This window comes from Puntigrus tetrazona, chromosome 3, assembly GCF_018831695.1.
Source record: "Puntigrus tetrazona isolate hp1 chromosome 3, ASM1883169v1, whole genome shotgun sequence".
NCBI classification, from domain to species: domain Eukaryota; kingdom Metazoa; phylum Chordata; class Actinopteri; order Cypriniformes; family Cyprinidae; genus Puntigrus; species Puntigrus tetrazona.
Window position 1 is genome coordinate 24057071 of NC_056701.1, and position 14077 is coordinate 24071147.

At 39.0% G+C, this 14077-nt stretch overlaps 1 protein-coding gene across 1 annotated transcript in view; it reads left to right on the forward strand.

Moving 5' to 3' along the window:
- Positions 1-1622: 1622 nt before the first annotated feature.
- Positions 1623-14077, forward strand: part of zgc:171844 (uncharacterized protein LOC100151763 homolog) — a 13152-nt gene continuing 697 nt past the window's right edge. The window contains exons 1-5 of the mRNA XM_043235837.1: positions 1623-1981; positions 9900-10023; positions 11108-11184; positions 12627-12741; positions 13621-13691. Of these exons, the coding sequence (XP_043091772.1) occupies positions 1903-1981; positions 9900-10023; positions 11108-11184; positions 12627-12741; positions 13621-13691 (466 nt within the window). The 5' untranslated portion in view covers positions 1623-1902. The remainder of the gene's footprint in view (positions 1982-9899; positions 10024-11107; positions 11185-12626; positions 12742-13620; positions 13692-14077) is intronic.

The following is a 14077-nucleotide window of genomic DNA, read 5'->3' on the forward strand; positions in this document are numbered from 1 at the left end:
TGTTTTTTCCGTGTTGACATTTCACGGCATAGCGTCAGTAGTTCAGAATTAAAGCTGGAATCTAAAGTGCTTTCTCCTCAAAGGGTTGCTTCAGAAGCATGATCTGTCAGTGCAGCCGGGCTGGTAATGGTTCCTTCCTCGAGCTCAAGCCCAACCCACACAAACGTTCTCTCTAGGCCTCGTTCACAGCGCACACACATGTTCATGTCCTGGCAGCTGACTGGAGTACACCTCTGGTTTTACAATTCAAATTCGTTTGAGCACATGCCTGTGTTATCATAGACGAAGGCATTGGCGCTGATAAAAGTGTTTCTAGAAATGTGGGACGCGGATCATTGACTGATGGGGACTGTTCAAATTAAGAGCGCTTTCTGATGAAACAATGCATCAGTGTTGCAGTGCCTGTCTGCTTTTACTTTACAAAAGTCCACTGACCCAAAGACTGAGAGCGATTCACATTCAAAGTTAAGTAGTTGTGTTGCTTTGGTTACAACATTTGACTTTCAGAAAACGGTATGTAAATATTTTTAAGTTTGTAACGCCAAGTTATATTGCTAATTGTAGCTACAAATGAGTGGGACTTTTATTATTTTTATTTATGTGGTATTTCTAAACCGTGTACCAATTTATGTATTTTAAGAATTCTGCGTTTGTTGTATTTTATGAATTATTTTGGTAGCATTTCAATCAAAAATGTTCTGACCGTTACCAATCACTTGTTCATAAGCACTTGAAATCAAAAAGCTGTACGCACTTTCTGTGTGTTCGTGATTACTTTTCATAACTTCCTGGGAATAGACTTTCTTTGATAACACACGTGCCACCGTTCTGGACGTCCTGTAAAAGGTTTCACCATGACCACTCCCTCTTCTTGCTTTTCTTTTCTTTAATTTGGAATACTTATGAAATATTAGATATAACAATTGTGCCAAATATGAATCCCATTAGTATGCAAATTAGATACAATGTATAGATACATTGTATACAACGAGAAGTCCCTTTTAGGACCATTTTACACACACTGCATAAAGTGTTATATCTTTCAATATAGTTGAGAGTCCTCCACCTAACATGAATAAAATACATTTATTCACGCTTTCTAATTTCCAATTATTAACAAATAATTTACTCATCCTCAATAATAGTAAGGTAGTAAAGTGTCTGGTATTGGATAGGGTTAAGATTGTATGTGGTCCTGCAGAATAATGCTTTATATGTAGCCTACTAACAAGCAGCCAATATGTTAATGACAGGCATGCTATTTAAGCAACTGGTATATAGTGGAAACTGGTCCCTATATAATTTTCATAATTTTTAGTTGTTATTTCCTTTTTTTATTCCTATGCTCTAAACCTCCTGGAGTTTTGCTCCAGCCTTGCTCAAACCCACCGGCCAGGAGCTCACTGGTAATCCTGAACATCTTAAACAGCTGCTTCAGGAGTGTTTGATTAGGGTTGAGAAAGCCTGCTCCAAGCAATGCAATGACAAAAATTCGCAAAACGTTTTTTTTTTTTTTTTTTTTTCTGGGCCTAAGAAGGATAGAAGAACGCGTGCATGTTTATTTAGCACATTTTCTACACTTAAACCGTGAAGTCTCTATTCAACAATCGGTCATTCGACAGAGAGGCTTTAACTTAACGTCGCTTTTCCGGTTATTCACACGGTGGCGCTTTCAGGTAATGGGAGAATACTCGTGTTGAGCATCGATGTGTCTCACACACACACACACACGCTCGCTCGCGGCATCGGTAGCAGGTGCGGGCGGGCGCGCGCGCGCATCACCGAGGACATGGAGTTAAAAAGCTCCCTCGGTCAAACTGCGCTTTGATTCACCGGCCGAGGAGCAAAGCGGAGACCTTCTGATCCAGCGCAAACTTCAAGTGTGTTGTCGAGCTTGGAAGCATGGAGAAAGGACGCAGCACCCCGAAACTGTACGGATCCCTGGATCAAACGGAGCTCTGCGGAGACACGGTCAAACCAGGTGATGAAATGCATCCCTCCCTGCGCGCCTTGACTTCATATTCCACTGTTTAACGCATGCATGGAAGATGGTACTTTTACGTGCTCTCTTTAACGTCTTCAGATCGCTTTGAAATGAAGTTATTTATAGTGTCGCTAATTCAGTCCATAGTTACAGAAAGCGATGGATTCGTGTTTCGGGGGAAGTCATTTTTATAACTAGGCTGGCTGTTTTAAACAATTATGAAACGTGCATTATTATGCGTTCACTGTTTTTCTTACTGTAGGCTGTATTTACTGAATATTAAGTGGGTGTTCAAAAAAAGCTCAGTTCATTTAGTCTTTTTTTACTAACAATAAAAGCCACGATTTGTCCTCACTTAACAGTTGGCTACATTTAAAGTTATTTTTCATGTCACGTTCCCGTATCGTTTTCACACCAGGAAGCGGCTGTTTGGTCATTCCGGCTTTTTTCTAAAGAAAATACAATCATATTTTCATCATTATTCTGACAGCAGGGTGGAAAGACTGCTGTCGGCTGCCCAGACTCAAATGTAGCTATTAGAGATAACAAAAATACCTGAACAGCTGTAGTTTTGTGTATTTTTGCGACTTCAGAAGCTCCTTCGGTTAAATTGGTGGAATTTACTGTCGTAATTATAGTGCATAGCTGTACACGTGTGTTTATTGCTGCCGTAAAGCAATAACGTTTTGCGCTATTTGCGCAAACTGTTTTGATTAATTTTTTTAATTATATGTATTTTTCTGTTTGTTAAATTTGCATACTACCAGAACAGACATTGATTTAAAACGCGAAAAAAGAAAAACCATTCGCCTTATTAGAAGTGTAACAGTTTTGAAACTGATATTTAAAGATATTTGTGTTTCTGATATTCATGTAAAAATAAGTACTTGTTGTGATGCCTTGTTTAGTTACAATGAAGGCAGCGGTCTGTTGACCTTCTAGTATTTTCAAGGATTACTGGTTGGTTAGTCGAGCGTAACGTTTTTACCCAAGGTGTATTTAGTTTATTTAAATAAAGACCATGACATTTGGGGTGATTATTAGTGATGGGGGATTAAAGCAATCGTATACCCATGAATAAAAATTCTTTGCGTATGACTTAAACGTAGTAAGAAACATTTCGAAAAATTGTATAGTCTCTCTTTTTTCCAACCGAGGCCTTTAAACTTACAAAAGACGGTGCATGTAACTCTTACGCCAGCATTGTGTGGAAAAAAATCCAGCCGTCTACTGAAATGAAAGAACTGAACGGTCAGATATGTAAAATATATCAGCTGATTTGTTGGAGAGATTTAAGATCAATTGTGTCCCACATAAGAGTGAATATCTTTAAAAGAAGGGGTCCCTATAATGTGAGGCGATGCCAGGAATACCTTCTGCTAACATCATTTTCATCACGACGCACAATATGGCAAGACGTTAAATACGGATCCTGCAATTAAAACTGTTACAGAAACGCAAAGCTTCGTTGACTGAAAGAATTCAGTTCTTAACGCGACAACGTGCATGAAAACAGCCGTAAAAGCGGTTAAATCTCAATGCCGCTCTCAAGAGATCTTTATGCAAAGTGACTGAGCAAATTGAAAACTGTCTTTGTGATTCAGCTCTTCTGCATGACATAACGGAATATCGCTGTAAATTGAATAAGAGAAGTCAGAGGAGGTTCATCGCAGATGTACGAGTCTGTTAGAGGCTTTTAATCTAATGTGGTCTGGGGAGTCAAACCATCTTGCGCAGCTTACACTCCTGTGGTTCTCACAAATCAAACACAAATCCTGTTAATCAAAGAAGTAGTTTACCAAGAAGAAAGAAGATTTGCTTAAATTTACTCACCCTCAGACCGATGTAGATAAGGTTTTTTCTTCATCAGAACAGGTTTGGAGAAATTTTGCTGAATTAATTAGCTTGTTGAATCAATTGAGCCTCTGCAGTGAATGGGTGCCGTCAGAATTAGAGTCCAAACATCTGATTAAAAACGTCACAATAATCCACAGGCGATCCGCACAGCCCCAGTCCATCATTTAACGTCTCGTCAAGAGGAAAGCTGTGCGTCTGTAATAAACAAATCCATTGAGGTGATTTTAACTTCAAACCATTGCCTTTGGCCAAAAATACGAGCCTTCTATCCATAGTAATATTTTCTCCAGTAAAAAACAAAAAAAGTAATCTCTGTGCAGTTTAATAACAAGATGAAACACCAGCTCTGATTTTGCAACAGACCAACCGTCTTCGCTCCAGGCAGAATCATGCAGATCCACTTCGCAGCGATCACACACTCTGGCATGTGTCGGCTACAAAACAGCTTCGGCTTTATGGCTGAAAACCCTCAGATCGAGTCTGAAACGTGCTTTCTTTCAGAGGAAAGCCTGAACTTTAACCTATACTGAAAAACAGCGGTTCACCGCAGTTCACAAGTACTTCTCATTAAATCTGACAGACTCTGTACCAAAGGATTGGAGGAGCTTCTGACATGTCAGTCATCTAACTAAAATCAGTTCTATGGACTGATAAATTCACCTTTCAGAGGACATAAATACAAATAAGACATAAAAAATGCTGTTTTCCTCACATCTCTTGGGTTCTGCTATAACAAGGTCTTCGATGCTGTTTGTTCAATGAGTGCGCAGGCAGAAGAGACGCGGTTTTAAATTGTATCTAAACACTTTAGGGTTGGTTTCAATGACCCACAGTAAATTATGGCTCAGTACCTCCCCACTAAACGTAATTGCGTAAATAATGACAGGTTTCCTGATTGCTTGCCTCCTTTCCACATTGGCTGGACAAACAGATCGTTTTGAAGCGTTTACAGACACTTTTGAAGTTCAGTGCTGTAGTTCGTGTGGTAAAATGCAATCAATGTGTGTTGTGGTACCGCACGGTGTAGGAGTCTCTCCAGGCATTGTGACTGAAGCTGTGAAGATTGACACCGTGAGATCCCAGCGCCTCCACCGCTCTAACGGGAATGACGTAGATTTACAATCTCCAGGTTCAAGGGATCCTCAAGCGTAGGAGATGTGCCACCCTGATCTGTTACTGTCACATTAATGTTTTAAAGGCTGTTGATCCACCTACTGTCATTATTTACAATGGATTGTGTTTAAGGGTATTTCATAGAATAGACACTAGTGGAAGACCAGCATAAACATTTATGGTTCGTGGTTCATATATTTTCTATCGCCCAACACCAAACGTACAAGTAAACCGACCCCTGACAGGAAACTATCTGCATTTTTAGATTTTCGAAAATCATTTAGTATGTTTAGGTTTTTTGGATTACAGGAACACAGAGAGTGTCTCATTCCTCAAATTACCTTCATGTTGTAATATACAGTACATTTATTGTAATGTATGTGTGTGTGTGTGTGTTTTTAAAAATTACTATTCTTATACTTGATGATGATGATGATGATGATAATAATGATAATAATAATAAAAAATACTATTATTATTAATGGAACTCAAAAATATATAAACAACTGAGAGAAGGGAATTCATAAGTGCTTAATTGTAATGAACATAATCTCACTAATGGCTAAATATAGGCTATTATTTCCTCATTTATTTCTAGTAATAATAGACTATTCTGTTCACTTTCAATAATACCCACCCTCCAAGGCTGATTTATACTTCTTTTATCAATCATTAGGCAAAAATCACAATTTTTCCAAGTTCCTGTGGGTTTAGACGCCCCTCTGGTTGGGAATTACCGGCTTAGTTGATCTTCAGACACGTTTTTTCTTTCATCTTTCACACCACATCTCTTCTATCTCCATCTGAATCCTCTCTGACTTCTTACCTGTTCCCTGTCAGAGTACCGTGTTGTTTTGATACATGAAGCTGTGAATTCTTGTCGGTCCAGCAGAGTTTCCAGGAGTGAGACAGAGCAAGTCTCTGGTGAACTGACACATGCGAATAAATCTGTCAGGACCGATTTGGGCGGGTGGCACTGACTCACACACACACACACACACACGTCAGCACACTGATCAGACCACATCAGGGTATCCCATAATCCTGCTCTTGATTTATCATCCCCGTTTTCCATCCCTTTCCATTCCCGTGGTGGATATGGTTTGTTTAGACGTCTTTTCTCACTGACTGTCAGGCAATTAAAAGCCAATATCTGCTCAGCGCTGTGAGGTGACTCATAGTGTTTTTCCGAGGGCAGAGAGAGAGAGAAAAAGCATTGAAGTGTAGAGATGGAGGGATAAAAGATGTACCTTATATCAGAACAATGTGTTCGCTCTTTACAGCCCGAGGAAGGTGTCAGTGTCAGCCGCCAGAAAAAAAACGCAGATAGCGACGTCTGTAAGCCAGTGAACTTGCCTGGGTTTCCTGATTAAAAACTAGATCTAAGGTTGAACCCCTTAAAGAAAGCCAGTCTGATCACCATTTGCCTCATCGCCTTCGCGCCAGAGGCGATCAGGTTGTTGATTTTGGCCTGTTAAACGTCGCAGTGCAGAAATGTTTCGGTTAAGCAAACCTATTATTGCAGCAGCTGTCCGGGTGGCTGGTCTCAGGCGATCTTGGAGGTGAAGACGCCGGATGTGGAGGCCAGATTCTCTGAAACGCCTTTGGAGACGGGTTATGGTAGAGAAATTCACAAGCACAAACAGCTCTGGTGGACATTCCTGCGGTCTGCATGCCAACTGCACGCTCCTTCGTCGCACTGTGTGATAAAAGCTTTTATCGTGGCCAGCCTGTGCAATGATCACGCTGTCTAATCAGCATCTTGATATGCCACACCTGTGAGGTGGATGGATTATCTCGGCAAAGGAGAAGTGCGTTTTAACACAGATTTAGACAGATTTGTGAACAATAGGTGAGAGAAATATGCCTTTTGTGGACATAGAAAAAGTTTTAGGTCTTTAAGTTCAGCTCATTAAAAATGGGGACAAAAACAAAAGTACTATTTAAAATTTAGTTCAGTGTAAATTACACACTTGTATTGGTGGGACTTCTAGTTTTCCTGTGGATGCTTTTATATTTTTGCATTCACTGCATATGTTTTAAAACCCACTCTACACGTAAAATGTATCATTTTGAAAATGTAGGTTTTTTTAAGTGTTCTAAACTTTTACATGTGCACTGTCTTTTATACGTGTTTTTTTTATACCAATTCAGCAAGGATGCATACAAGGTGGCTGTAAAGACATTTGTAACATTTTGCACAGACATTTTGTACTTTATGCTCATCAGAGGATCTTGAAAAAAAGGTATTAAGCAGCACAACTATAATAACAGTTTCTTTTAGATTTCTGCATGATCACGTGACACTGAAGAAATAAATTAAATGTAAAAACGTATTCAAGTAGAAAACAAGAATTTGTAATTGTAATAATAAGAATAACGCTAATGTTAATGAATAAATAAATGCAGCCTTACCCTCAATTTTATTAATGATATATATGAAACAAACACACTGACTAAACTAAAACTACAAATTATTAAAACTGTATTATCTGCAAAAATAAATATAATATTTATTATGTATATAGGAAACATGCATCACAAAGAAAGTGACATTAACATTTAAAAACAAATGCAAAAAAAGATTTCCTCAACTATAAATGCATATTAGTTATTTTTTGTTAGAATACATTTTGTTTTTTTGTACAAGGACCCCCCAGGCGGCCCCTGAACCCCAACTGGCTCTTAGTGAGTCATGAATCATACTGACCTTTTGATAGCAAATTAGTTTGAGATCAAATGCAAATCAGGTTTTTCTGCTACAACAGAGAGATATTGTTCATAGAGGTCTCTTAAATCATGATAACCTGATATGTATTGGCTATCATAACAGCAGACTCCTTTAATAAAGATAAAATATGTTACCCAAAGGAAATGAACCGGTTGCTTACGCATGCTTTTTTTATTTAGCTTACATGTGCTAAAAAAATCACAATAACGGTAATGCTCCTTTAACTCAGTTTTCTTTACCTGATTTGCTTTGGCATTTAAAAAAAAGGACAGCAATGAAAAATATCGAACAATCCCAATAGCCCATACAGAGATATTTTTAATACAAGTCCGTATATGTTTGTAATTATAGATGTGGAATAGCATAGCATCGTTTCGATAATTCATATTCATTTTAGTTTTATGGTGTAAAGATAAGGGAAATGTCACGTATGTTTGCGTTTGCCGATCTGCAGCAGGGTTTGCAGCGGCCTTAACCAGAGCGCCACTGGATTTGGGGGTCAATCCCATTGTTTTGAAATCCAATAACTGTGTAAAACTGAAGGCCCGGATTGTTGCCATAGAGACAGAACTTAGTTTATGAGGCATGAGTTGTCGAACGCATCATGCGATCAGCCAAATGAGTCATCGGAGGATACGATACGCTTTTTAGGGTGCAAAAAAAAAAAGAAGAAGCAAATATCTGATGTTTTGTTCAAGGTTGAAGGTCTTTGAAATGCAGACATCAAATTGAGAAGTGCAACTGTAAAAAAAAAAAATCAATGCGCAGTGACCGTGCACACAAATAAAACATTAGCGGATCCTCGTTTCATCTCGATTTTTAGAGCTATTTAAAGGAGCGGTTCGCCTGAGATTTTAAACGTATTCACCTTCATAGATGAGTTTGTTTCTACGTGAGATTACGAGACATTTAGCATCAGTAAAGGATGCTCTGCAGCGAATGGGTCCCTGATAAAAACATCACACTCATCCAAAACGTCTTATTTTTCATCAGACAAACTAAACAAATCAAAACAGATGCATTTTTTTTAAATGTTTAATAAGAAATTTAGTACCAGAATGCCCAACGAGTATTACTTTTTAGACGTTCTTTGTTTTTATCAGTATCCGCCTGTAATCCCACACACCCGTACAGAGAACTGAGTCTCTGAATCAGTGTTACATGGGATGAAAGTGATGCCGCTCGGTCACCAGAACGCTCTCGCCCACCCTCAGATTCACGCAGAGTTCAGTAATAATAACACGAGCCCAATTAGCACGGCTCCTTCGCTTCAGCCCGGGCTTGACACGTGGCTGGACAACACCAGGGCGCTTGTTAGTTGATTCTAGATTAGAGAAGCCCTGCTTCTGTAGAAAATGTGCGATGATGCTGTTATTTCTATCTTCAAGGGAAGGACAACAAACTGGCCAAAGAGTACGCGGTATCTAAAACAAAGTTTCGGTCATTGTTCGTTTCTCTGAAATACCGCCATGCGTGTCCATCTGTGTTATATTATATCATATATTATATTTAGTTCCGTCAAGCGATTAATCGCGATTAATCAAATGCAAATAAAAAGTTTCAGTTTACATAATAAATATACACCGTACACACAGATAATGTGTACTGTAAATATAAAGGCCCATTTACATGTATACTTAAATAGTATATTACGTAAATATATTTAGATACTGTATATTTAATATATAAACATAACATGTTTCTCTTAAATATATACATGCGTTGTATTCTCATATATTATACGTTACACAGGTAAAGAGAAATTTTATTTAGTGATTAATCGTTTGACAACACTAATTATATTATGGCTTATTTTACGTTTTATTCTCATACAAATCACAGACTTCGCCTGATTGTGACGGCAGTCGGTGGTGCATTGCAAACTAATGATTTTTTAAAAACACTGCGTCTTTAACGGCACAGATGTCAGGAATGAATGAATGACAGCTGCCGTGTTCATCCTTACATCAGACAACTAAACAGTCATTCTTATCTACACCTGCAGAAAGTGCTCATGATTTGAAGGAATTTGGGTGGATTTCTATCATTATAGGGTGGTTGTGTACGCAAGGAATTGTGCCTCGTTTGAGAATATTTAGTTTTTCCCCCCACTGTACCACCAGTCTCTTCTGAATCTTTACATACTCTTTATGGCATCTTTACATGCGAGTAATGCCGCGTGCTTCACCGTAGTTCATGTGTTCTTCGTCGCAGCCGAAGAGGATGTGGTGTCCATGGCTGATTCCACCATCACTGTGGAGGACATCGAGGGAGAGCTCTTCAAAATCGAGAGGATAAAGGACGCGCTGGTCCGGAAAGAGTCTGAGCTCAGATATATGTGAGTCTGGTTGTTGAATGGGTTTTATTGGGTTCCTGTACTGTGGAAATTTCACTAAGTCTACATGCATTACATCACTTCCTCTGCAGTGAATGGAAGCACCCATATGAGGGAATTTACATTCAGTTTATCTCAACCGTTACCATTTTACATTAGGTATTGTCTAACTATTGTCTAACAGTATGTCAAAACTCTCTACAAAGACAGAGCGAGGACAATTCACATTCATTATGTGGAAAAAAAACTGCTTTGACGGTCAAGAAAAAAAAATGTCCAATTCTTTTAAAATAATAGAAATCAGAAAACACATTCCTGACCATCATTCCTTGATTTATTTCTTTATTTATTTTTTCATTCAATGCACACGTAATGCGCAGCCAGCATCAGTGCAGAGCAGGAGCGTGAGAGAGCGTATAGATGAGATAAAAGCAGGGGAAATTGTCGAGGACATTTATAGATAAAGGGATGCGCTGCATTTATTTACAACAGGGTCTGTCATAAGCCCTGCAAGTGAGATCTGTCTGTTCTGGCAGTAATATGTCTCTGCCAGAGCTAAACATCATCCACAGATATATGCGTCTGTGCTGCTATTTGTGCGTGTTTGACAGCAATATGAATAGTATCTAGAAAAACACATTATCTGTAATTTCACTGCTGAACAGTGAACCAGTGAAATCCGTTTTCAATAAAACCATGGTATTCATGCTATTAATACTAGCAAAATACGTTCGTTTCATCTGAAAACATTATTTCTGAATGTCAAAAGCATACATTTATTTTCTTACTTCATATGTTAGTTCTCGGTTTCATATGTTACATTTTATCATTTTTGCAAACATTATGATCGTCATTATTATGGTTAGGTTTTATGGAGGATGTGTAAATGATGTGCTAATGTTTTAAGAACATTGTTAGACCAGATAACTTTGAACAAGCCCTGTTAGCTGGGTGCCTTGACTCCTGACTTGAATACAAAATGTAGAAAAATCATAATGACAGTGGGTTTTCTTTTATTATAGAAAGAAACTGAGGATTTGAATGAATAGAATTAATGGTAGATTTTTTTTTCTCGCTTATTTGTCAGGATGGATGACATCCAGCTGTGTAAAAGGGAGATCACAAGGCTCAAAACAGAGCTCCAGAAACTGGTTTCCATTCCAGGTATGCTCACCAAAATATTTTTAATATTAATTTTGAGCTTGTGAGATTCTCAGTGACGAAGAACATCTGTTTTTAAGAGACAACTAGCAGCTCCCCGATGCTTTAAACACTTCTGAACCAAACATCATGTCTGTTAGATACTCAAGTAATATTTTATTCAGTACATTCAAACTATTTTAGTGCAAATTAGTCCCACAGCATGTTAGCATGACTTCTGAAGGATCACCTTTCACTGAAGACTGGAGCAACGGTGCTAAAAATGATGCTAAAAAATTTTAAAAACATATTTAAACAGAAAACAGGCGTTATAAATAATAATAGGTTTTCAAAAGGTACTAAATGCAGCCTTTTTGAAGATAAGCTCTTTATCGGCCTTGACCTTTTGTATCGCAGCGTATGATAAATCGATACAGCCTCCATCCACAGTCTATAGGGGAATTCAGTTATATCCAGGTTTATGCAAGTGCTTTTAATTTCAGCACGTTCCTTATTAACATCCTTCCCGCTGCTTTCATGTCAGCTTGTCTTCAGCACATGGTTGTGACATACTTCACTATAGGTCTCCTGTTTCCAAGGAGATGCACGATTGAAGCGTCGCGCGCGTTTTGTTTACCGCTGAAACCTCATTTGGCGAGTGCACACAAAGCTTGCGCGCAGAGGAGATGTTATTTATCCAAACCGGCAGATAATAATGTCTTATGCTGCATTCCAGCGCTAGAGGCGGCCCTTCATTCGGGGACCTTCGGGTGCTTTCCGCCTCATCTGTGATTCAGGATTTTGGAGTACTTTGATATCTGTCGTCGTTCACTCACACCTCGTAATGGTTTCCTGTCTTCACAACCAAAGAAAGTATTTTGAAATCGTTTATTTCGAATGACATTTGTTGTATTTCAGCCTTTTTTAGTTGACGCTGTACAGCGAGGCTCATTAGTAGACGTGAACTAATAATAAACAAGACTTCTACAGCATTTAGTTTAATTTAAGCGTGCATAATTAACAAAGGTTAATAAAGAGGGCAATAAATGCAGTGCTCGTTGTTCATTCATGTTAATTAACACATCAACTGTTATTAATGAATGGCATCTTATTGTAAAGTCAACGAGTCTATTGCTCAAAAAGGCTGCATTTATTTGATCAAAGGCACAATGTTGTGAAATATTAAAATGTAATTCATTCCAGTGATGCATAGTTAAATTTTGAGCATTACTCCAGTCTTCAGTGTAACGTGATCCTTCAGAAATCATTCAGATTTTCTGCTCAGTTGACATTTTCAGTATGATGAATGTAGAAAACATTTGTGCTGCTTAGTATTTTTTGTGGCTGCTGTGGTGCATTTACATTTTTTCTGGTTCTCTGACTAACAGAGAAGAAAAGAACAGCATTTATTTAAAAATAGATATCTTTTTGTAACATTATAAATGCCTTTACTTCCACGTTCGCAGACAAAGACAAGTCCAATGAAGACAGACAGCGAGAGGAAGATCTTCTTCAGCAGATCCAGAAGCTGGTGGAGACGCGGGACTTTCTAGTGGACGACATGGAGTTCGAGAGGCTCAGGTCAGTTTTAAAGAGCCGCCGGCCTTCGGGGACAAGGCCTTCCAGATTGCCTGCTAGCATGCGTGACTGTCGGCCCCAAGAATGTGTTTTGTGCCTCTTGCGGCTGTTCCCTCATCTGTGAAGATACTGCAATCCAATTACCCTCCTCTTGAAGCCAATAATCCACCCTTACCTCGCCACGGCGGTCACACACACGCACACACACACACACACACCTCGCATCCCAGTCACAGACGGTCCCAGCGGCTTGATTCTGAGAAACCAGAGAGATTGATTTGAAATGGAAAAAAGAAAAGAGATGTGATTTTTCGGTGGGTTGGGCTGATTGCCATCTGCCAAGACCTCACGACTCTATATGTGTGTGTGTGTGTGTGTGTGTGTGTGTGTGTGTGTGTGTGAGTAATCGTGAGTGACGCACGCATCGGAGCCCAACACCAATGAAGTCATCACAGTTTATTCACGGGATAAATGAGCTGCCGTCACCCACATGACAAGCAGCTATTCCACGGATGCATGCTGGAGAGAGAGAGAGATGACGGCTTGCATGCTGAACCCGTGTGCTAAGAGAATAATTGATTGTTTGGTGTTTGAGTGTGAATGTTTGGTTGATGCTCGGTGTCTCGCTTCACAGTTGTTTGCTCTGGTTTTACATTTCAGGGACTTTGTGGGAAGCTAACAGCAACTGAACAAGAACAATGGCTTTGTGCGAAGCTTAGCGTGATTAGATTGAAGATTAGGATCGTTTGTCATGATTTTGTATCCAAAGTGGCGCTGTCAAATCACAATTAGTCCAAAATTTGTTTACATAATGTGTGTGAAAAAGCATTTGCACATGCGTTTGAGTGTTTGCCTTCCTGACGCCTGTTACTCTCCACTCAGAGAACGAGAAGAGGACAAAGAGATGGCTGACTTCCTACAGACCAAATTTCCCAACAGGTGCAGCGTGAAAAGTACGTATGCGTGTGTTACTCAAGGCCGAGCTCTTAAACCTCCGTTTTTCAGTGTCGAATGCACAAATTAACATAATAATACGTTCTTCGAGCGTCTCCCTAATTGTTTTACTCACTGCCTGCTCGAGTTTAATGAAAATGGAAACTAGAGGAATTAATAAGGAATCCGCTTGTGTTGTGGTCAGAAGCACGAATGCTAATTCTGTTCTCGGGGTGTTAATAAGCCGTCTTCATTTGTTTTCTTTTAGTTCAAAACTAATGAGCTAGTTCAGAACCGAATAAACGGTGCGGAAGTACACGGATGACACTGAAAGCGGAAGTCTTCACAATAAATCAGAGAGAACACTAATCAATATATATATATATATATATAGGTGTTTCATACT